General features: G+C 45.4%; 1 protein-coding gene across 1 annotated transcript; it reads left to right on the top strand.

Annotated features, from left to right (window-relative positions):
* Positions 1-216: 216 nt before the first annotated feature.
* CBLC (Cbl proto-oncogene C) lies at positions 217-20,253 on the top strand. Its single transcript, XM_081334879.1, has 11 exons — positions 217-623; positions 4,384-4,530; positions 6,465-6,621; positions 8,505-8,626; positions 9,264-9,401; positions 10,216-10,303; positions 11,685-11,816; positions 13,029-13,211; positions 14,251-14,367; positions 15,191-15,355; positions 15,751-20,253. The coding sequence occupies exons 1-11, from the start codon at positions 283-285 to the stop codon at positions 15,760-15,762; spliced, it is 1,602 nt and encodes a 533-aa protein (XP_081191005.1). The 5' UTR covers positions 217-282; the 3' UTR covers positions 15,763-20,253.
* The last annotated feature ends 1,324 nt before the right edge of the window (positions 20,254-21,577 follow it).

Here is a 21,577-nt window from a genome sequence, read left to right as displayed (position 1 = left end):
CAACTGCTGACTTCAGCCCCTGCTTTGTGGCCGGTGTGTGTTGTCGGGACTCTGATGCTGTGAAGTCGTTTATTATTTCCTCTTACGTTCTCTCCCTCCTCTTCACCCCTCCATCGCCTTTGTCACCGTGATCCTCCAGTTCCCTCCCGCCCTCCCTCCTTTCTTTCTTTCGAGCTGGTTGGGCTCCTTCCTGGCACGCACAGCAGTGCCCTCGCCAACCTCCAGGCTGGCAGCAGGAAACTGACAAGCTCCCGCCTTCCTTCGCTCACCTGGGAATTCCAGATGGCAATGGCACCTGGGCCAGCTTGGATGCCTCGCCGGATGGGAGCCCAACGTTCCTTGGAGAAAGCCTTCCAGGGGTTAACCAAGCTGCAACAGCTGGTGTGCCAACCTCAGATGGGACTTCGGAATAGCCCACCTCACCTGCCCTCCCTCCTGCCCCGGATTTACCACCACTTGAGGGTTATTCGGGAGCACTACGCAACGGGTTTGGCCCAGCTCTGGGAATCCGAATTCTTTCGGATCTTCCTCCTGAATCTGCTGGAAAAGATCAAGCAAGCCATGCGGCTGTTCAAAAGAGGGAAAGACAAGGAGGAGATTTTTCAGGAAGGCTCGGCTGCCAGGTAAAGAAAAGAATATTTTATCCTCGCTCGTTTTATTTGCATTGCATTTTTTTTTAAAAAAAAATCCAGGATCTTTCTTTATGGCTTTTATGTTTTGGCGTGCGTCTGCATCCATGTCTGGAAGCCGCTTAGAGTCGCCTTTGACCACCTCTAAAAAAAAATAGTTTTAAAATATTAAAATGACACCCTTTCAATTAGCTACAGTATACAATTATTGCTTATTTATTCGTTGATTTATTCAATCAACAAACAATAATGATACTTTGCAGTTAATTGAAAGGGTGTAGTTTTAATATTTGGATTATCTTTTTTACTCATTTTATCATTTGTAAGCCTCCCAGATTCACCTTAGAGGGAAGCTGGGCAGCATAAAAAATTAATAAACAGAAATAAATATATACCTGTTTCCTCAAGCGCTCGCTTAATAATTCTTCAGCCCATTGTTAGGATTTGAATTATGAAGTGTTCCCCAGTCTTGGTGAATCTAATTGTAGATGTAGTAGTAGTAGTAAAATAATAATAATAATAATAATAATAATAATAATAATAATAATAATAATAATAATAATAATAATAATAATAATAATAATAGAAACAGATGAAATATGTGATGTTAAACTGTTATGGCAGACATCTGCAAGGAAACAGATTGGAGAGAACTTGAAAAATAAAGTTTAGGGTCTGTATTACAACTGCAAAATAAAAAAAAAACCTTATAGAGATGGATAACAATCATGCAAAACTAATAAAAAGAACAAGTCTAATTAAAGATCTGCCTAAATATTCTTTGTGGCCTAGCCTGAGTGATGCTACCTAAGATGGGCAGCCAAATAAATCTTTTAAATACATACATATCCAAGTCCAGCAGAACCAAGGAGAGGAAAAAAGAAATCTATTGGCCAAAATATAAATGTAGCTTAAAAAGACAAAAAAATTTTTTATATAATCATTTATTTTATTTCCATTTCACTTTTTAAAATGCAGGATCTCTCTTTATCGCTTTAATGTTTTGACGTGCATTGACATCAATGTTTGCAAGCCGCGTAGAGTCGCTTTTGGCGAACTCTAAAAAAATAGTTTTAAAATATTAAAACTATCCATTTTCAATTAGCTACAGTATATAATTATTGTTTATTCATTCATTTAAATGTAGCTAATGAAGATGAGGGAAAATGAAGGGGACAGCAAGGCAAATTTCAAAGTGAAGAGTGAAAGAAAATAGAAATAGAAAAAAATAAATATATATTATGTCCTAATAAAGTAGAATAACTCCAGTATCATCATAACCCATCATCATCATAACTCAGTATCTCCATCCAGGGAAAAATGGATAAAAAATCTTTGTTTTGCACTAATGTGCAGTGCTTCTCAATGTCAGCGACTTGAAGATGTACGGACTTCAACTCCCAGAATTCCCTCTTCTGCTGGGGAATTCTTGGAGTTGAAATCCACCCCTATTATAATTGCCAAGGTTGAAAAACACTACCCTAGACTGCCTTTCCAACAGAGAACTGTAAAATGGAGAAGGCTGGACAGCCATTTGTCCAGAATTGTACAGGTGTAATAATAATAATAAAGTTGGAAGGGACCTTGGAGGTCATCTAGTCCAACTCCCTGCTCAGGCAAGAAACCCTATACCATTTCAAACAAATGGCTTTCCACTCTCTTCTTAAAAACTTCCAGTGTTGGAGCATTCACTGCTTCTGGAGGCAGGTTGTTCCACTGGTTAATTGTTCTAACTCTCAGGAAATTTCTCCTTAGTTCCAGGTTGCTTCTCTCCTTGATTAGTTAAAGGATTGAGCAGCGGGTTGGTCTAGAAGACCTCCACGGTCCCTTCCAACTCTGTTATTCAGTCACTTTAGCCCCATATCCAGCGTAAAAATTATAGCTCAGTAACATAGGCATTGTGAAATGCTGGAGAAGAAGGCATGTTCTGTTTCTCCTTTATCAATGGTGATATGGTAGTTTGATAACCAGCCTCTCCTCTCGTCCCTTGGGCCCCCTCAGATAAAAAGCTAAATTCACAGGTGCCAGAGAGAGAAACCAGGCTGGGTTTTTGGGTGGGGGGGAAAAGGGAGTGCCAGCTTATCAAATTACCTTTGGCACCCTCTAGGTCTGCACTGAGTAATTAACCTGCCTCAAAATATGTAATTTTCTCTTTATACAGTAGCAGAACTATTTGCTCTTTGCAAAATTAAGAGTAAAGGTAGCTGTGTTTGAATCAGGTCAGTTGGCCCAGTTGTTATTTATTACTCTCCCAATCCTTGTCTGGCTTCCCACATCAGGCTAAGCCATGGTTTATTAAGGGGGTGGCTGCAAGGGGCAGGGGGTCTGAAAATCCAGGCCACGCCGTAGCAGCCGCCATCTCGGCTTATTTGACCTTCCCACAGCATCAACCCCACTGACACTCCTGCTTTGCTTAACCCTAGATTTCTGACTAAGGCAGGGGTAGGTAACCTTGGCTCTTTTATGACTCGTGGACTTCAACTCCCAGAATTCCTGAGCCAGCCTGGCTCAGCTTGGAAACCTCTCCCTTTTCCCTCAGCATGGCTGGCTCAGGAATTCTGGGAGTTGAAGTCCACGAGTCGTAAAAAGAGCCAAGGTTGCCTAAAGGTAAAGGTAAAGGTTCCCCCGCACATGCGTGCTAGTCGTTTCCGACTCTAGGGGCCGGTGCTCATCTCCGTTTCATAGCCGAAGAGCCAGCGCTTGTCCGAGGACGTCTCCGTGGTCATGTGGCCGGCATGACTAGCACGGAACGCTGTTACCTTCCCACCGTAGTGGTCCCTATTTGTCTACTTGCATTTTTACGTGCTTTCGAACTGTTAGGTTGGCAGAAGCTGGGACGAGTAACAGGCGCTCACTCTGCTACGCGGCACTCGGGATTCGACCCGCCAAACTGCCGACCTTCCGATCAACAAGTTCAGTGTCCTAACCCACTGAACCACCGCATCCCTTAAGGTTGCCTACCCCTGGACTAAGGCATGGATCCCTGGGTCCCGTCATTGAGCTAAGCCACAAACAGTTTACAAACCAACAATGTTTGCTTTCACCAACAGTTTGAGCCAACAGGAAACAGGACAGGGAGGATGTCTGTGTGGTCTTCTTGTCAGGCTTCTTTGGACAAGCCGATTCTTTGGCTTTTCAGTCTCAAACTATGATTTTGAATATAATATAAATATTCTGTATTAAATATAATAATAATATAATATAATATAATATAATATAATATAATATAATATAATATAATATAATATAATATAATATAATATAATATAATATAATATAATATAATATAATATAATATAATATAATATAATATAATAATATAATATAATATAATATAATATAATATAATATAATATAATATAATATAATATAATATAATAATATAATAATATAATAATAATATAATATAAATATAATATAAATATAAGTGCTCCCCTTGTTTTTATTGTCTCAAACGATTGCAAGAAAAAGAAATTGGGGTTGCATGCTGCCCACTTCTGGATAAATCGGATGAGGATGGTCAAGCGTATGATACATTTACCCTGTCTGTAAAATGGATCTTTTTAACGGTTGATTCCTGCAACCGTTCCTCATGTCTTAAGCCTCCAGTCCCCTGATCGTCTTTGTTGCTATTCTCTGAACTCTTTCTAGGCTCTCAACCTATTTTTTTATATTGTGGTGACCAGAACTGGATCCAGTCTTCCAAGTGTGGTAATTAACATCAATTCAACTTTTCCTTCACTTCTGCTTGCAGGAGGAATCTAACCAAGCTTTCCCTGATCTTCAGTCACATGTTGGCTGAACTACAAGCCGTGTTTCCCAACAGGGAGGACCAAGGCAGCACGTACCAGCTGAGCAAGCAAGAGGCCCAGGTTTTCTGGAGGGGCACCTGGAGGGAACGGTGAGCACCCGAAAACCAGTTTTACAAGACCTTGGCAACTCCTTCCCAGGCGATGAGATCGTTTCCACCAATAGTACAGAAAGTCCTTGACTTACGACCACATAAGTTGAGCCCAAAATTTCTGCTGCTCGGCAAGACACTTGTGAAGTTAGTTCTGGCCCATTTTATGACCTTTTTGGCCACGGTTCTTAAGTGCATTGCTGCCCTTGTTAAGTGAGTAACACAGTTGTTAAGCGGGTCTGGCTTCCCCACTGACTTTGCTTGGAAGAAGGTTGCCAAAGGGGATCACGTGACCTCAGGATGCTGCGACGGTCATAAATATGAGTCAGTTGCCAAGCGTCCGAATTTTGATCACCTGACTGTGGTTGTAAGTCTGAAAAATAGTCCTGAGTGGCTTTTTTCAGTGCTGTGGTAACTTTGAACAGTCACTAAACGAATTGTTGTAAGTGGAGGATTTAGGATCGTAAGCCCCCCAGAGTTATCTTGTAGTAAGATGAGCGGTTGATAGATTTTATAAATGAATAAATAAACGTTATTCACACAGTTTTTGAGGTGCGCTTTCACGATGCTTGGTCTTTTTTCTGGAAAAACTTTCAATTCGCCCCAGTTCTATCGGGATTGGGAAAAGCCACACAAAATCATTTCAACAAACCTTTAAAAGTCCAAATTGATTTGGATTCTCTCTTGATTAACGAGCACGATTGAGTATTGTTGTTCTTCGGCTTGGATTGGATTCTAAGTGCATTTTCTGTCGATGTTTTATGATGCTACGGTTGGTGATAGCCACTACTTTATAATCCTGTTTATCTAGAATCGATAGGATTGAAAGCCTCTTGGAGTTGACGTTGGATGGAAAGGGCCTATCAGCCTAGAAAAATAAAACATAAATAAGTTATTACCTTTTCATAAATCCTTGCGAGGCACTCTGTGTGTGTGTGCGCGCGCGCGCACGTGTCGACCATAACAAGAAAGAGCATCAACCTTTGAACTGAAAAGGTTTAATGACCTTAGAAATGGAAGATCTATAAAGAGATCTACATATCACTTTCTTGGACGTTTTTCAGACTTCTCTCTGCACAGTTCTTCACAGGATGCTGAAACATGCATAAATGCCACTTCAGTCCACTTCACAATTCCTCCTGGTCCCACTCTCGGTTTGCCATACAAACAGAATAATAGAGTTGGAAGGGACCTTTGGAGGCCATCTAGTCCAACCTCCTGCTCAAGCAGGAAACCCTGTATGATGTCAGACAAATGGCTGTCCAATCTCTTCTTAAAAACCTCCAGTGTTGGAGAACCCACAGCTTCCGGAGGCAAGTCGTTCCACTGATTAATTGTTCTCACTGTCAGGAAATTTCTCCTTAGTTCTAGGCTGCTTCTCTCCTTGATGAGTTTCCATCCGTTGTTTCTTGTCCTGCCTTCAGGGGCTTTGCAGAATAGCTTGAAACCCACCTCCCACCTTTTCTTGGTGGCAGCCCCTCAAATTTTGGAACACTGCTATCATGTCACCCCTAGTCCTTCTTTTCATTAAGCTAGACCAGGGGTAGGCAACCTCGGCTCTTTTATGACTCATGGACTTCAGCTATGCTGACTCAGGAATTCTGGGAGTTGAAGTCCATGAGTCATAAAAGAGCCGAGGTTGTCTACCTCTGAGCTAGACATTCCCAGTTCCTGCAACTGTTCTTCATACATTTTAGCCTCCAGTCCCCTGATCATCTTTGTTGCTCTTCTCTGCACTCTTTCTGGAGTCTCAACCACTTTTTTACATCGTGGTGACCAAAACTGGATGCCGTATTCCAAGTGTGGCCTTACCAAGGCATTGTAAAGTGGTATTAACACTTCACGTGATCTCGATTCTATCCCTCTCTTAATGCAGCTTAGGACTGGGTTGGCTTTTTGGGCAGCTGTAACCTTTCATTCTTTCTTCTCCGTAGGAGCCTGGTTTCCTGGTCTGAATTTCAAAAAGGTCTCCAGCAGGTTCATTCAGTAGATTCTGGTCCGATGGCCGTTGCTCTGAAGTCCACCATTGACCTGACCTGCAGTGGCCACATCTCCGTATTTGAATTTGACATCTTCACTCGTCTATTCCAGGTAGGTCATGGGAAGCTATTTATTTAATTATATTCATTTAACTTTTCTTTCATCCCACCTTTATTATTTTTTATAATAAACATAACCTGATACTCCTTCCTCCTCCTATTTTCCCTACAACAACAACCCTGTAAGGTGGGCCAAGCTGAGAGAGAAGGACTGGCTCAAGGTCATCCAGCCGGCTTTCATGCCTAAGGTGGGACTAGAACTCACAGTCACCTGGTGATTGGCCCAAAGTCCCCCCCAGCCGGCTTTCATGTCTAAGGTAGGACTAGAACTCACAGTCTCCTGGTGATTGGCCCAAAGTCCCCCCAGCTGGCTTTCATGTCTAAGGTGGGACTAGAACTCACAGTCTCCTAGTTTGTAGCTTGGTGCCTTCACCACCAAACCAAGCCATGTTTCTATTTAACACTGACAATGAAACATGCCATACATGAAAAATTATCCAAGTGTTTGAAACAAGAAGAAATGGGGACGAATTTAGGAGCAAGCGAGCTGAACTGGGGGTGAAGACAGCAGCCTTGTCAATCCTTGTTGATGTTTGCTGTCGTTTCTCTCTCTTCTCTCTTGCCCATCCGTCGAGAGAGCTGTTGACCACGGGCAGGATGTGGCTTCATAAAGTCCACCCTCCTAGGCTGCCAGGGTGGGTGGAAAGTGAGGGTCAATACCTCAAACCCGGAGCGGCAAAGTTTCCATTACTGAAAGAGGAAAAACAAGCTTGCATGCTGCAAACGTGTGGGTTGAAAATTGAGATGCTCAATAAACAGCTCTTCCTGGCTCAAGACACCAAAGTAAAACCGCAAGAAAGTGTGTCAAAGAACCGCCGGGTTCAAATCCGTGGCTTCATCAGAACTGACCCCTTTGCGGGGATTTCCAGAAAGACCCATCAAGGGGGAACGAAAGAGAGTGGGTCTCTGGGCCATCCTAATATCTCAGGGCCAAAGGAATAGAGGCAACGTTTCCAGCCAAGCGGTTGTGGGTGCAGGCTAGCAGAAGGGCAGGGCTGGCTGGGGGCGGAAAGCGGGAGGTCCAGAGGAAGTGGGTGCTCCCCCCACTCTTCAGCCACACAACCAATTGGTGGTACCACAGTGGAAAAAGTGGCGTTCTACCATCGTCTCCGGCTCTCTGAGTTTGCAGCACCTTGCCGTCACCTCCAGGCAAGTGTACCTTTAATAAATAAATGCATTTTACAAAGAGCTCCAAGTTTCAACACATCATAGGACGCACCCAGCCCTGGCAGGGAGGAGGAATCAAGGGAAAAGTTAATTTGGAGTCACTGCACAGCACAAAAGAGCTTTTAGACTGATCCGGTTTGAGTTCCTTTGGAGCCTTCTCTAATTGTTCCCAGGAGTTGTTTGCCAGACTGGGAGATACCTCTGCAGCAGGGATCTCCAATCTTAACAATGTTAAGGCTTGTGGACTTCAATTCCCAGAATTCCCTAGCCAGCATGACTGGCTGAGGAATTCTGGGAGTTGAAGTCCACAAGTCCTGGCTGGCATGGCTGGCTAAGGAATCCTGGGAGTTGAAGTCCACAAGTGGCAAAGTGGCCATGGTTGGGGACCTCTGTTCTAGGCAGAACATTTTAAAGTAATTAGCTCAAATTCTGCACGTGTGGGTCCTGTTGTTCACACCTGACAACACTTCACAAAATGAGCAACGTCGTCAGGCTCAAGCAGCTGTGTAGAATGAGAAAACTGTGAAGAGTAAACTGTGATTTATCTCAAGGCAAATTCTTTTTTTTAAATGCTCTAAACTAGTTAGTTGATTCTCTTTTCCTTGCGACAAGCTGTTGGCTGTACAACATGAATCTGAATTTAAGATGGCATTTTCTATGATCTGCTTTGCTTCCCCGTCTAATTCTTCTCCCATTTTCTCTTCATAGCCTTGGCCAACCCTGTTGAAGAACTGGACGTATCTAGCAGTAACACATCCAGGTTACATGGCGTTCCTCACCTATGACGAGGTGAAGGCACGGTTACAGGCATATGTCAACAAACCTGGCAGGTAAACTTTATGGATTTTATTAATCTGGGGAGGAGGGGGTTGAATCTCAAAAGAGCTGCTCTCTCAGGCCCCTGCTAGTTGATGAGACAATAAACTTTAATAGAATATTTTTTTAAAAAATCAATCTTTCTTGGAAGCACTGTAAAACTGCACAGAACTTGTTACAGGTAGTCCTCATTTAACGATGGACATGGGGACTCCAGTTTCCATTGTTCAGCAATGAGGTCATGAAGCACAATGTTACATAGCCTCGCTGCTTAGCAACAGGAGTTTTGGCAGTCCCCAGTCAGCATCATTAAGCAAATCACTGTGGGTCATTGTGTGAGGGCTTCATGTGATCCGAACGTTCGATTTCCCGCCGGCTTCCCCATTGACATTTTGGGAAGCCAGCAGGGAAGATTGCAAATTGTGATCATGTGACCTGGGCTGGGGAATTCTGGGAGTCTAAATATCTTTAAGTGGCCACATTTGAGAACCACAGATTCTGCAGGAAGCTTGCCTTTTCCTAGATTAACCGCTGCCAACACTCGGGTTGAAACTGGCTTGGGTGCAAAGCATTCTTAATAGCCAGAGCTCCCCCTGTGGTCTCCGTACCACCCCAATTTCAGGTTCAGTTCTTGTTGTCTTTCTGCCCCAGTTACATTTTCCGGCTCAGTTGCACCCGGTTGGGCCAGTGGGCAATCGGCTACGTGACGGCGGATGGAGGCATCTTGCAAACCATCCCACAGAACAAGTCCCTCTTCCAGGCCTTGGTGGATGGACAGAAGGAAGGCTTGTGAGTATCCGAGATGCAAGTGGACGTAAGAGGATTATCCTTGATCAGAAATCCATAAGAGAGTCCTGATAGCTTTCCTCTGGATCAACTAAATGGGCAAAATCTCCGGAACGAAGAGTTTGAATTGTTCCCAATTTGGATTTATGGAGTAATGTAGCTCTAGAGTTCTCTTTTTCTATTTGTTAGAATTTTTTTTTATTCCGCCTTCATAACTTCATACGTAATTCAAAGTGGCAAATATACCTAGTACAGGTAGTCCCTCACTTACGACAATTCATTGAGTGACTGTTCAAAGGTACAACGGCACTGAAAAAGGGACTTATGACCATTTTTCATACTTACACCTTTGCAGCATCATGTGATCAAAATGTAGAGGCTTGGCAACTGACTCGTATTTATGACGGTTGCAATGTCCTGGGGTCCTGTGATCCCCTTTCCTGACCATGTGATCAACAAACTCCATGGGGAAGCCAGATTCAATTAACAGCCGTGTCACTAACTTAACAACTTCAGCAATTTGCTTAATCACTGTGACAAGAAAGGTCCTTAAATGGGGCAAAATTCACTTCACAAATGTCTCACTTAGCAACAGAAACGTTGGGCTCAATTGTAGTCGTAAGTCGGCCTATACTCCTTCCTCTTCCTATTTTCCCCACAACAACAGCCCTGCGAGGTGAGCTGGGCTGAAAGAGAAACGGACTGGGCCAAAGGAAGCCAGCTAGGAATTCTGGGAGTTGAAGTCCACACACCTCAAAGCTGCTGACGTTGAAAAAGTGGTTTGAAAGGTATCTCTGTGCTCCATCTAATCCTGTAGCTACCTGTATCCGGATGGGAAAAACGTGAATCCGGATCTGGCAGAGTTGATGGAAGGCTCCGCTCGAAACCGAATTAAGGTCTCGCAAGTAAGTTAGTCCTTACAAGCCTGAAGGTGTTGTGTACATAAAGGTGTTACGGCTGGAATAGCTAAAGGTCGCACCCTCTTAGGAACCGTTCATGCCATAACCCTCAGGAGGTTTCCAGTTGATGATAAAAATATAGATAAATATAGATAAATAACAGAAAGAGGACATAGATGATAGATAGATAGATAGATAGATAGATAGATAGATAGATAGATAGATAGATAGATAGATAGATAGATAGATAGATAGGATGGATAGTAAGAGAGAGAGAATGGATAGAGAAGATAGATGATAGATACTATTGATAGAAAGAGATAGATAGATAGATAGATAGATAGATAGATAGATAGATAGATAGATAGATAGATAGATAGATAGACAGACAGACAGACAGACAGACAGACAGACAGACAGACAGACAGACAGATAGGATGGATAGTAAGAGGGAGAGAATGGATAGAGAAGATAGATGATAGATACTATTGATAGAAAGAGATAGATAGATAGATAGATAGATAGATAGATAGATAGATAGATAGATAGATAGATAGATAGATAGATAGATAGATAGACAGACAGACAGACAGACAGACAGACAGACAGATAGATAGATAGATAGATAGATAGATAGATAGGATGGATAGTAAGAGGGAGAGAATGGGTAGAGAAGATAGATGATAGATACTATTGATAGAAAGAGATAGATAGATAGATAGATAGATAGATAGATAGATAGATACGTAGATAGATAGATAGATAGATAGATAGATAGATAGATAGATAGATAGATAGATGATAGATAGATAGATAGATAGACACACAGACACACAGACAGAGATAGAAGTGGAAAGAAGAAAGAAAAGGGGAGAGAGAAAAGAACAGAAGAGAAAGGGGAGAGGTGAAGAGATTGGAGAGAAGAGAACACAGGGCAAAGTGAAAAGAAGAGAAAGGGAAGAGAAGAGAAGAAGAAGAACAGGGAAAGGGAAGAGAGAAGAGAACAAAGGGCAGAGAGGAGAGGAGGAGGAGGAGAGAATGAAAGAAAGAGGAAAGCAGTTTTCTTTTTTTTAAAATTCCTCATTCTCACTTCAGTGGTACCTCGGTACTCAACTGCTTTGAAACTCTTCGAATCTGGTACTCAAAGCACTTTGACATGAAAATTTTGCCCCAGTACTTGTCGTTTGTTTAGTACTCAACGGGCAGACTAGCCCTTCTCGCTGTCGGCTGCCTTGTGTGACTCGCTATCTCCGCTCACTATTCCTGATGGGAAAAATCTGTTTGGTATTCCTTGCACCTCCCGGAACCAATTAGGGATGAGTACCGAGGTACCCCTGTATTTTGACTCCGCTTTCACACCTTCGGCCTGCCTCTTCTTCCTCGACAGGAACAGTATGAGCTCTACAGCCAGGTGGAATCCACCTTCCAGCTTTGCAAAATCTGCGCCGAGAACAACAAGGATGTCCAGATTCGGCCCTGCGGGCATCTTCTCTGCCGGGAGTGCCTTAAGTCATGGCAGGTGATTCCCTGCCCTCCCTTTCCGTTTCGTTTCGTTTTTATTTTTATTTTTTTTTATTCAGAATCTTTTCATTAAGAGGATCCATGATATAAAATACAAATGAAAAGAAAAATTGTAGGGGAATAGGAAAAGGGGGGGAAAGGGTGGGTAAGAGAAGCGAGGGATCAAGAGGAAAAGCGAAAAAAGCACTGAGCTCCAGCTTTTTCCAGTGCAGTCAAACACAGGCGGTCCTCGACTTACACCCATTCCACTTAGCGACTGAACAAAGTTACAGCGGTATTGAAAAAAGTGACTGATGACCGATTTCCCCACTTGTGACCGCTCCAGCATCCCCACGGTCACGTGATCAAAATTCGGCCATTTTGCAACTGACTCACACTTATGACGGTCGCAGAGTTCCGGGTTCATGTGATCCCCTTTTGTGACCCTCTGAATGGGGGAAGCCAGATGGACTTAACAACCATGTTATTAACTTAACAACTGCAGTCATTCACTTAACAACTGTGGCAAAAAAGGTCGTAAAATGGGCCAAAGCTGACTTATCCAATGTTTCACTTAGCAACAGAAATTCGTCTCCCAATTCTGGTGGTAAGTCAAGGACTGCCTACATTTAGTAAATAGTAGCCATTTCTATAGCAACAAGCTAATCAGCAAATCCCAAAATTAAGATTTAAATTTTTTCCATCTATCTCAAACACAAAGTCTAGAAGCTGTTTCCTTCGGCTCTCTTTCTGGAGTTTCCAGTTTCAGGAGAACCCAGGAGGGAGGACTATTCCCACAAGCCAGTTTTCGTTGCGGGTTTGGGGGTTAAGAGGGCTCACTTGTGGTGGAAAGAACACGGAAGAAGTTCTGTTTCTTCAGACCCCTTCTCTTTCCTCCTTCCTTTCCCCCCTTGGGTGTTGGAGAGAGACCGGTGGAGCCAGAAGAAGGAGTCAAGTAGGGAATTAGTCTGGAATCTTTACGTAGGCACAAGAGAGCAAGATTTGACCTCCCCCACCTTGAATGCTGTTGAATCTTCTCCAGTCTGGCCCAGGGGCAAACTGCCAATCTGGGAAGATTCCTGTAAATAGGCATAAGCAATAGAGTAGCTAACTGAACTCTTCGTGTGAGGAGCTGTTTGTTCGTACCTGACACTGGGCGGACCTTGTTCCTGGTGCAGGGTTGCGTCATGGGGCGGCAAATCCTAACGGGACCCTCTCTGCTTCTTGCCAGCTTTCAAAATCCCCCACCTGCCCCTTTTGTCGCCAGACGATCTGGGGCCATGAAGAGGTGGAGGTCAGCCCTTACGGCTCCCAGGAGGGGAGCCCGACAGCCAAGGACGAGAGCGACGAGGGGGACCTGGAAGACGTGGACATGGTGTTACAACAGCTGGTGCTCATGCGCCAGACTCAAGGGGTCAGTGCGAGATGAGACGGGCGAGCCTTGGGAAGGTTTTTGAGGGGCATCTCTGTTGCGCCCCAGGGGCACTGGGGAAGGGGAGGGGGTCAAAAGGTGGCAGCCAGGACCGCAGCATTGGAACCCTGCCCCTTTTAAGATACGTGATGCATAGTCCAGCCAGGTAACATAAGACGGAGTCTGAATGCATGTCCACCAGAGGCACCTTGATGTTTTTATCCCATCCTAGGTTGCAACCTCCTCAACACTCCATGTCGGTCTCCTTGTTTAATTTAATTTTATGTTATTAGTTTATACCCCACTTTTATCATTGTTATAAATAACTCAATGCATTGAACTTGTCTAATATTCCTTCCTTCTCCTCTTTTTACCCACAACAACCACCCGGTGAGGTGGGTGGGGCTGAGAAAGAGGGACAGGCTCAAATCCCCCCACTTGGCGTTCATAGCTGAGGTGAGACTACAACTCACCGTCTCCTGGTGATTGGACCAAAGTCACCCAGCCTGCTTTCATTCCAAAGGTGGGACTAGAACTCTCAAGTCACCTGGTGACTGGCCCAGAGTCACCCAGCCAGCTTTTTCATACCTAAGGCAGCGCTAGAGCTCTCCGTCGCCTGGTGATTGGTCCAAAGTCAGCCAGCCAGCTTTCATGCCTAAGGCAGCACTAGAACTCTCCGTCGCCTGGTGCTTGGTCCAAAGTCAGCCAGCCAGCTTTGATGCTTAAGGCAGCGCTAGAACTCACTGCCTCCCAGTTTCTAGACTGGTGACTTAGCCACTACTCCAAACTGGCTCTTTCCTTGCCTTGCCGGGGTTTTTTTCCCCCCTCTGTGGAAACGGAGACCCAAATCAATCGGCTGAACCGGTGGAGAAATTACTGAAATATTCCCTCCCCCTCCCCTTTTCTTTGACTGGCCCTGATCCATCAGAACGTTTCTCCTGGTTTGCCTGGACTGGGAGCGTGACAGCTTGCTTGTCCCTCTGGATGTTCAATCGGTGGGGAGAGAGGAATGAATCCCCCCTTTCTCCCTTCTCTACTCCAGACAGCGGATCCCGTTCCCTGTCCCGATCTAGACCCCATGTTGCAAACCCCTCCGGTACCCCCAAGACTAGACCTCCTGCAGCAGAAGACCCCAGCTCTTCCCCTCCCAGACTACCAGGTAAGTGAAATGAAGTACAGGGAGTCCTCAACTTACAACAGACCACTTAGTGACCGTTGCAATAGCACTGGGGAAAAAGGGGGACTTATGACCGTTTTTCACACTTACGACCGTGGCAGCATCCCCCGCGGTCACGTGATCAAAATTCAAACACCGGGCAAACACCGGCTCATATTTATGACGATTGCAGTGTTGCCTCTTATGACCTTCTGATGAGCAAAGTCCATGGGGAAGCCAGATTCCCTTAACAACCGTGTCACCAACTTAACACCTGCAGTGATTCCCTTAACAACGGTGGCAAGAAAGGTCACAAAAAGGGGCAAAAAAATTTACCGGTACTTAGCTTTGCGGCCCGGTTGTGGCCGTGAGTTGAGGACTACCTGCATTTTGTCATGGGACTAGGACCCCTGGGTGTCTAGAGCCAGGGGTAGGCAACCTTGGCTCTTTTATAACACGTGGACTTCAACTCCCAGAATTCCTGAGCCAGCCTGGCTCAGCTTGGAAACCTTTCCCTTTCCCCTCAGCATGGCTGGCTCAGGAATTCTGGGAGTTGAAGTCCACGAGTCATAGAGCGGCCTAGGCCTAGGCCAGGGGTAGGCAACCTTGGCTCTTTTATAACACGTGGACTTCAACTCCCAGAATTCCTGAGCCAGCCTGGCTCAGCTTGGAAACCTTTCCCTTTCCCCTCAGCACGGCTGGCTCAGGAATTCTGGGAGTTGAAGTCCACGTGTCATAAAAGAGCCAAGGTTGCCTATCCCTGGCTTGACGCTGATGCCAGGTATCTCCTCACCATGCCAATCCATTCCTTCTGGTGCCCATGTAGATCATGTCAGCTTCGACCCACTGGATCAGGGATCGCCCCTTGCCAAGCCTTCCTCAAGAAGACCCTCCGTCCATCACCTCATGGAGCAGCTCGGCAGCTTCTCCGTCTGAGGAGAGGCGACAGGAATCCCAGCCACTGAGTTGCTTGCAGACAGTCCAGGAGCCGGTAAGTAGACTACGATCTAGAACAGCGGGTCTCCAAACTTGGCAACTTTGTGGACTTCAACTCCCAGGATTCCTCAGCCAGCCATGCTCTCTCTCCCCACCCCCCCCCCATGCTGGCTAAGGGAATTCTACAGTTGAAGTCCCCAGATCTTGAAGGAGCCAGGTGTGGAGAGCCGCGATCTAGAACCAATCGGTTCTAGGTCCACCTTGAGATTTCAGAATTTTTATCTTCCCATTTGAGGCGAATTGTGGTGTCTATGGGCAGCCTGGGTCTTGCGCTGCAGCATTCAAAACTTCTTTTGCTAGTAGGAAAGGCACCAAGTGAGATGTTTTCTAACTTTTACCCAGCTAAATCCATTTCCATCTTCCTGAGTGGTGCGTTTTGTCCTCTTCTAGGGCCGTATCTGATCTGCGCTGTTCAGTTGGTGGAATCCAAAACCGCAGGGTGGGCTTCTAAGTCTACGAGGCCCAATTCAATGGGGTCTACGCTGTCCTTCCACGTTGCCGAACGAAGGAGACGTTGGCTCACTCACAGTTCTGATGCTTCAGCCAGCTTGCCTCCCAACAGAGCAAAAGCAAAAACCCTTTGGGGGAGGACAGTCAGGATGTTTTTAGGAATGTTGTCATAACTTGTGTTGTTTTTTTTCCCCTGGATGGATTACCCTGATTTGATTATTCTGCCTGGAAATTCCCAACCATTGCTATCGGCAAACATCTCTCAGCCATCCCATTTCCCTGTTTTGGACAGTGACTGCAGGATCGGCATTCATGCATTACAGTTGTGGTAGTCGACCTTTTTCTTCACCATAAGCCCCCTTCAAATACCTTTTGTGGCCATGGACCACGGCCACGGACCCCTAAGACTGAACTCAAGATTTAAATCATAACATTTCTTCAAAGCTTTGTGGACTCCCTGTGACGACATCGGGGCCCAGTGGTTAGAATGCAGTATTGCAAGATAATTCTGCCCACTGCCATCAGTTCGATCCTGACCGGCTCAAGGTTGACTCAGCCTTCCATCCTTCCGAGGTCGGTCAAATGAGGACCCCGCTTGCTGGGGGCAATGTGTAGACTCTCTAAACCGCTTATAGAGGGCTATAAAGCACTTTGAAGCAGTATATAAGTCTAAGTGCTATTGCTATGGCCCACTAGGCCCCCTCTGACCATAGATTGGGAACCAGTGCATTATAGCATAATCGCCCTACTCATTTTGGAAAGAGGGTTGTTGTTGTTTTTAACGACTTTTCTAACTTATTTCTCTCGAGGAAGATGTACACGTCTTCTTCAGCAGAACTACTGTACCGGCTTTTTCTGTTCAAAACCTTAGAAACAGTGGAGAAAGCAGGACTTTTAGAATTAAATCAAGTTGACTAGCCTTTTGGATCTGAATACTTGTCAATCCGTTTCCTCGGTTGAATGAAAAAAATGGTGAAACTGTCCACTAGGAGGCGCTCATGTCTCAGGGAAAAAAAGCTAAACAGCCCTGGCTTTAGTTTTAGGTCGGGGTAGGCAACCTCGGCTCTTTTATGACTCATGGACTTCAACTTCCAGAATTCCTATGCTGACTCAGGAATTCTGGGAGTTGAAGTCCATGAGTCATAAAAGAGCCGAGGTTGCCTACCCCTGGTTTAGGTCAAACTTAGGTTAAAAAAAAAGGTGGTCAGGGTGTCTTTGGGGATTTTTACTTATATTTTTCTTACTGGCGGATGCGAATGCTGATATGCAGGTTCTGAGGTTTTGCTGGTAAAAAATACAGGAAACTAGAAGTTGCCTTCAAGCTTTACGTTTTCATTCAGCTGAACAAAAAGACGGGCTCCTCTAAATGAGAGCAGCCCGAAAGACAAGAAATCCTTGTATTTATTCTTTCTGGTTACATAAGCAAGCCATCCAGCAAAGCTGGCACGCGTACGATAAAGATTTCACCCAGTAAGTTTGGCATACTGTAAATAAGAGAGCAGAAGTAGCAAACATGTTCCCTTTGGGGTGTTTCCCTAAAGATATGGTATGTTCTTGGGTGGGTTAGGACCTTGAGTATTTTCCTTGCTGGCCTTTCATGACCCTGCATCCAGGACTTTGCAAGAGCCCAGAGACTGTAGGGCCATCTGCACATTCACAATTGATATTTCCTATAGATAAAGGTAAAGGTTCCCCTGCACATGCGTGCTAGTCGTTTCCGACTCTAGGGGCCGGTGCTCATCTCCGTTTCAAAGCCGAAGAGCCAGCGCTTGTCCGAGGATGTCTCCGTGGTCATGTGGGCGGTATGACTAGACGCCAAAGGCGCACAGAACGCTGTTACCTTCCCACCGTAGTGGTCCCTATTTTTCTACTTGCATTTTTACGTGCTTTCGAACTGCTAGGTTGGCAGAAGCTGGGACGAGTGACAGGCACTCGGGATTCGACCCGCCAAACTGCCGACCTTCTGATCGACAAGCTCAGCGTCCTAACCCACTGAGCCACCACGTCCCTAATATTTCCTATACTATCCCCTAATTCCGGGTCAACAATGCGACCTATGGTTTATTTATTTACAAAAAGCTCAAGGTGGCAAACCTCTCCCGCACATTTTCCTCCTATTTTCCCCACAACAGCCACTCTTTAACCGAAGACACTTCTTGGATGAGATAGTAAAATATTTTCAAAGAAAATGCCAAGAAAGTCCAGTTACTTTTTTGGGGGACGGGGGCGGGGAGGGAAGCCTCTTTGGGACCACCTAGGCTTGTAAAGGTACTCCTCGACTTACAACCACAACTGAGCCCAAAATTTATGTCGCTAAGCGAGACACTTGTTAAGTGAGCTTGGCCCCATTTTATGACCTTTCTCGCCACAGTCGTTAAGTGAAGCTGGCTTCCGTGCTGACACTGCTTGCCAGAAGGTTGCAAAAGCGGACCGGTTGACCTCAGGATGCTGCAACCGTCATTAGGTATGAACCAAATGAGTATGAGCAACAAAGATGATCAGGGGACTGGAGGCTAAAACATATAAGGACCGGTTGCTGGAATTGGGGATGTCTAGTTCAATGAAGAGAAGGACAAGGGGGGACATGATAGAAGCATTCCAATATCTCAGGGGCTGCCCCAAAGAAGAGGGAGTCAAGCTATTCTCCAAAGCGCCCGAAGGCAGGACAAGAAGCAACGGATGGAAACTCATCAAGGAGAGAAGCAACCTAGAAATAAGGAGAATTTTTCTCCAATTAACCAGTGGAACTACCTGCCACCAGAAGCAGTGAATGCAGTTTTTAGGAAAAGACTGGACAGCCATTTGTCTGAAACGGGATAGGGTTTCCTATATGGCCAGGAAACAAATTGCTGTCAAGTCATAGCTGTGAATGACCATTCCCCTGGCTCAAATGAGACAGATGCCCCCTCCTCCAGGAATGTCCCTCAGCTACTCTACCCACTGCACACACCCCACACCCCCTACTCGCCTGCTTAGCCAGGATATTGACCCGTCTCTCCTGGGCGCAGAGTCTGTTGGCTGCTGATGCTTTGCTGAGATCAGCTGCTATTCCAGGAACCCCCATCAATGCAATGTGCTGGGCTAGACTGCATGAGAAGGCATGAGAAGACTGTGGGGGGGGGCGGGGGCGGGAACGGCACACAATGTGGGTAACAACGCACTCCACACAAGATTTTGAAAAGGGTGAGGCTTGGACCCCATTTTGACTTTTTTGACCAGATGCCCAGCCCCGTCTTCGCTCCTCACACCCCGAGCTGCGGCCGTTGCCTGCGTCATTCACAACCAGCCGTCCTTCCCGTATGTTTCATTCCTCCCTTGGTTTTCCTTCAAATCTACGCTGATGAGTGTACACGATACCCACAACGCGATCTCGAATCTGCATTTTTTTAAAAAAAATATTTCCATATAGGGACGCGTTTGCATGATGGATGAGGCCCAGAAAGCACCACCAGATCAGATCAATGGATGCACCAAAGGCATTTTCTGGGCAAGGGAAAGAGATTGTTTGCAAAAAAAAAAAGGGGGGGGAGGGGGGGTGCATGTTAGGAAAGATATATAGAAACATAAATATATTATAAATGTGCCAGTAAGTGCAGGGGAATATCTGAGTGCATTTCCTGCTCAGGATTGAAGGAAGGAGAGCCAGCCAGCTGCCAAAAAATAGAGAAGTAATTCTGACAAATGAAAGACAGCCTTTAAGCTAGATCTCTGCCTTTCTCTCTTTCTTTCTCTTTCTCTCTTTCTTTTTCTCTTTCTCTTTCACTCTTTTTCTTCCTTTCTCTTTTTCTCTTTTCTCTTTCTCTTTCTGTCTTTTTCTGTCCCTCTTTCACTTTCTTTTTCTTTCTCTCTTTTTCTTCCTCTTTCTCTCCTTTTTCTTTCTTTTTCTTTCTCTCTTTCTCTCTCTTTCTTTTCCTTTCTCCCTCTTTCTCATTTTCTTTCTCTCTCTTCTCCTTTCTTTCTCTTTCTCTTTCCCTTCCTCTTTCTCTCCCTTCTTCTTTTTCTTTCTCTCTCTCTTTTCTCTCTCTCTCTCTCTTTCTGTTCTTGGTGATTTTAACATCCTCATCCATCCAATGCATGAGCCCCTCCTGCACGGATCCTGCCCCCGTCTCCTCTTTGCCTCCTTGCTTCCATGTTCAGGTGCGCACCCATGCGCCACAGAAGGGGCCAGATGCTCACTGGGTTTATGAGGCCTTCATAAGCTTCCGGCTCCAACAGCCGAGTCCCATTTTCTTTTAGAGGCCATTAAACTCAGCCGCCTCATTACCCACCTCCAGCGATCTCCGCCTGCTGTTGCAACCCTCCGAGCAACTCCATCCCTTCCCTCGCAGCCTTCTGCTTTGTCTGTTTGCTTGTTTTGCCCTTGATCAGTGTTGACAACTTTTTCCCTCCTAGCGTGCAGCTTGGCTCACTTCCTCGTGCCATCTGAAACAGCCTGGTCTTCAGTGGGTGACCAGCCTACCAGCCCCTTCCCACCCACCCCCATTTTACTGCCCCTGCAAAGCTTGACCCCGGATCTCACCGGTCTGTCTCATGACTGGCTTTCCTGTTCACGCCAATTAAAAGACGGATTTGCAAACCTGACTGAGCAAGCAGCCCAGAAAACCGAAAAGGCCTCAGACAAAGTGCCTCTACCGCTCAGATGGAAAATCAAGACCCCACAACCCGGTTCGTCTTGCTGAGCTGACAAGGGCTGGAAAAAAGATGCTGATATATATAGTCATCCTCAGGCTGGTGGCTTCAGCTTCGTTCTTCTGGGAGAAGTGTGTGGTAGTGGCTGTTTGTATATATGTATATACGTATATATGTATATAGGGACGCGGTGGCTCAGTGGGTTAGGACGCTGAGCTTGTTGATTAGAAGGTCAGCAGTTTGGCGGGTCGAATCCCGAGTGCCGCGTAACAGAGTGAGCTCCTGTTACTCGTCCCAGCTTCTGCCAACCTAGCAGTTCGAAAGCACGTAAAAATGCAAGTAGAAAAATAGGGACCACTCCGGTGGGAAGGTAACAGCGTTCCGTGCGCCTTTGGCGTCTACTCATGCCAGCCACATGACCACAGAGACGTCCTCGGACAAACGCTGGCTCTTCGGCTTTGAAACGGAGATGAGCACCGGCCCCCCTAGAGTCGGAAACGACTAGCACGCATGTGCGGGGGAACCTTTACCTTTACCTTTATATATGTATGTGTGTGTGTGTGTGTGTGTGTGTGTGTGTGTGTGTATATATATATATATATATATATATATATATATATATATATATATATATATATATATATATATATATATATATATATATATATAGAGAGAGAGAGAGAGAGAGAGAGAGAGAGAGAGAGAGAGAGAGAGAGAGATTCCTGCTGGGAAGGCAAGGAAGGAGGGGGGAGACAGGAGAGCTTCACTGCTTGAATTTCTGCCTGCTCTACCACCACGCTTTCTTTCCTTCTCTTGTTACAGATGGGTAAAAACAGGTCCAAGAAGAGCGGATTTAACTGCAAGCTCAGTTTTTCCCCAGCATCTACGTCACGTCCTTGATCTTTTGCAAATTTAAAAGGGCTTGGATAGCCGGACGCAGTTTTGCAGCAAGAGAGGGAGAACATTTGCAAAAGAGACACAACCCAGCAGCGGCTGGCAGGCTATTTCGATCCCCTATTAAAAGATCCAGATTGAGCGCAAGAAGCTTTCAGGGTGATTAACTCCCCACTAACCTACGCACAGAACCTCCAGAATCAGTGGCAGTATATCTGCAAAGACCAAGGATAGCAAAAACAAA

Source organism: Vipera berus (genome assembly GCF_964194415.1).
Source record: "Vipera berus genome assembly, chromosome: 9".
NCBI classification, from domain to species: Eukaryota; Metazoa; Chordata; class Lepidosauria; order Squamata; family Viperidae; genus Vipera; species Vipera berus.
The sequence above is the reverse complement of the archived record's forward strand: the minus strand, read 5'-3'. Positions and strand labels throughout refer to the sequence as shown.

Coding starts and splice junctions, on each gene's coding strand:
- CBLC (XM_081334879.1), top strand. CDS start 283: ATGGCAATGGCACCTGGGCCAGCTTGGATGCCTCGCCGGATGGGAGCC. Junction 6,622..8,504: donor TCTTCACTCGTCTATTCCAG/GTAGGTCATGGG, acceptor TTCTCTTCATAG/CCTTGGCCAACCCTGTTGAA. Junction 13,212..14,250: donor TCATGCGCCAGACTCAAGGG/GTCAGTGCGAGA, acceptor TCTCTACTCCAG/ACAGCGGATCCCGTTCCCTG.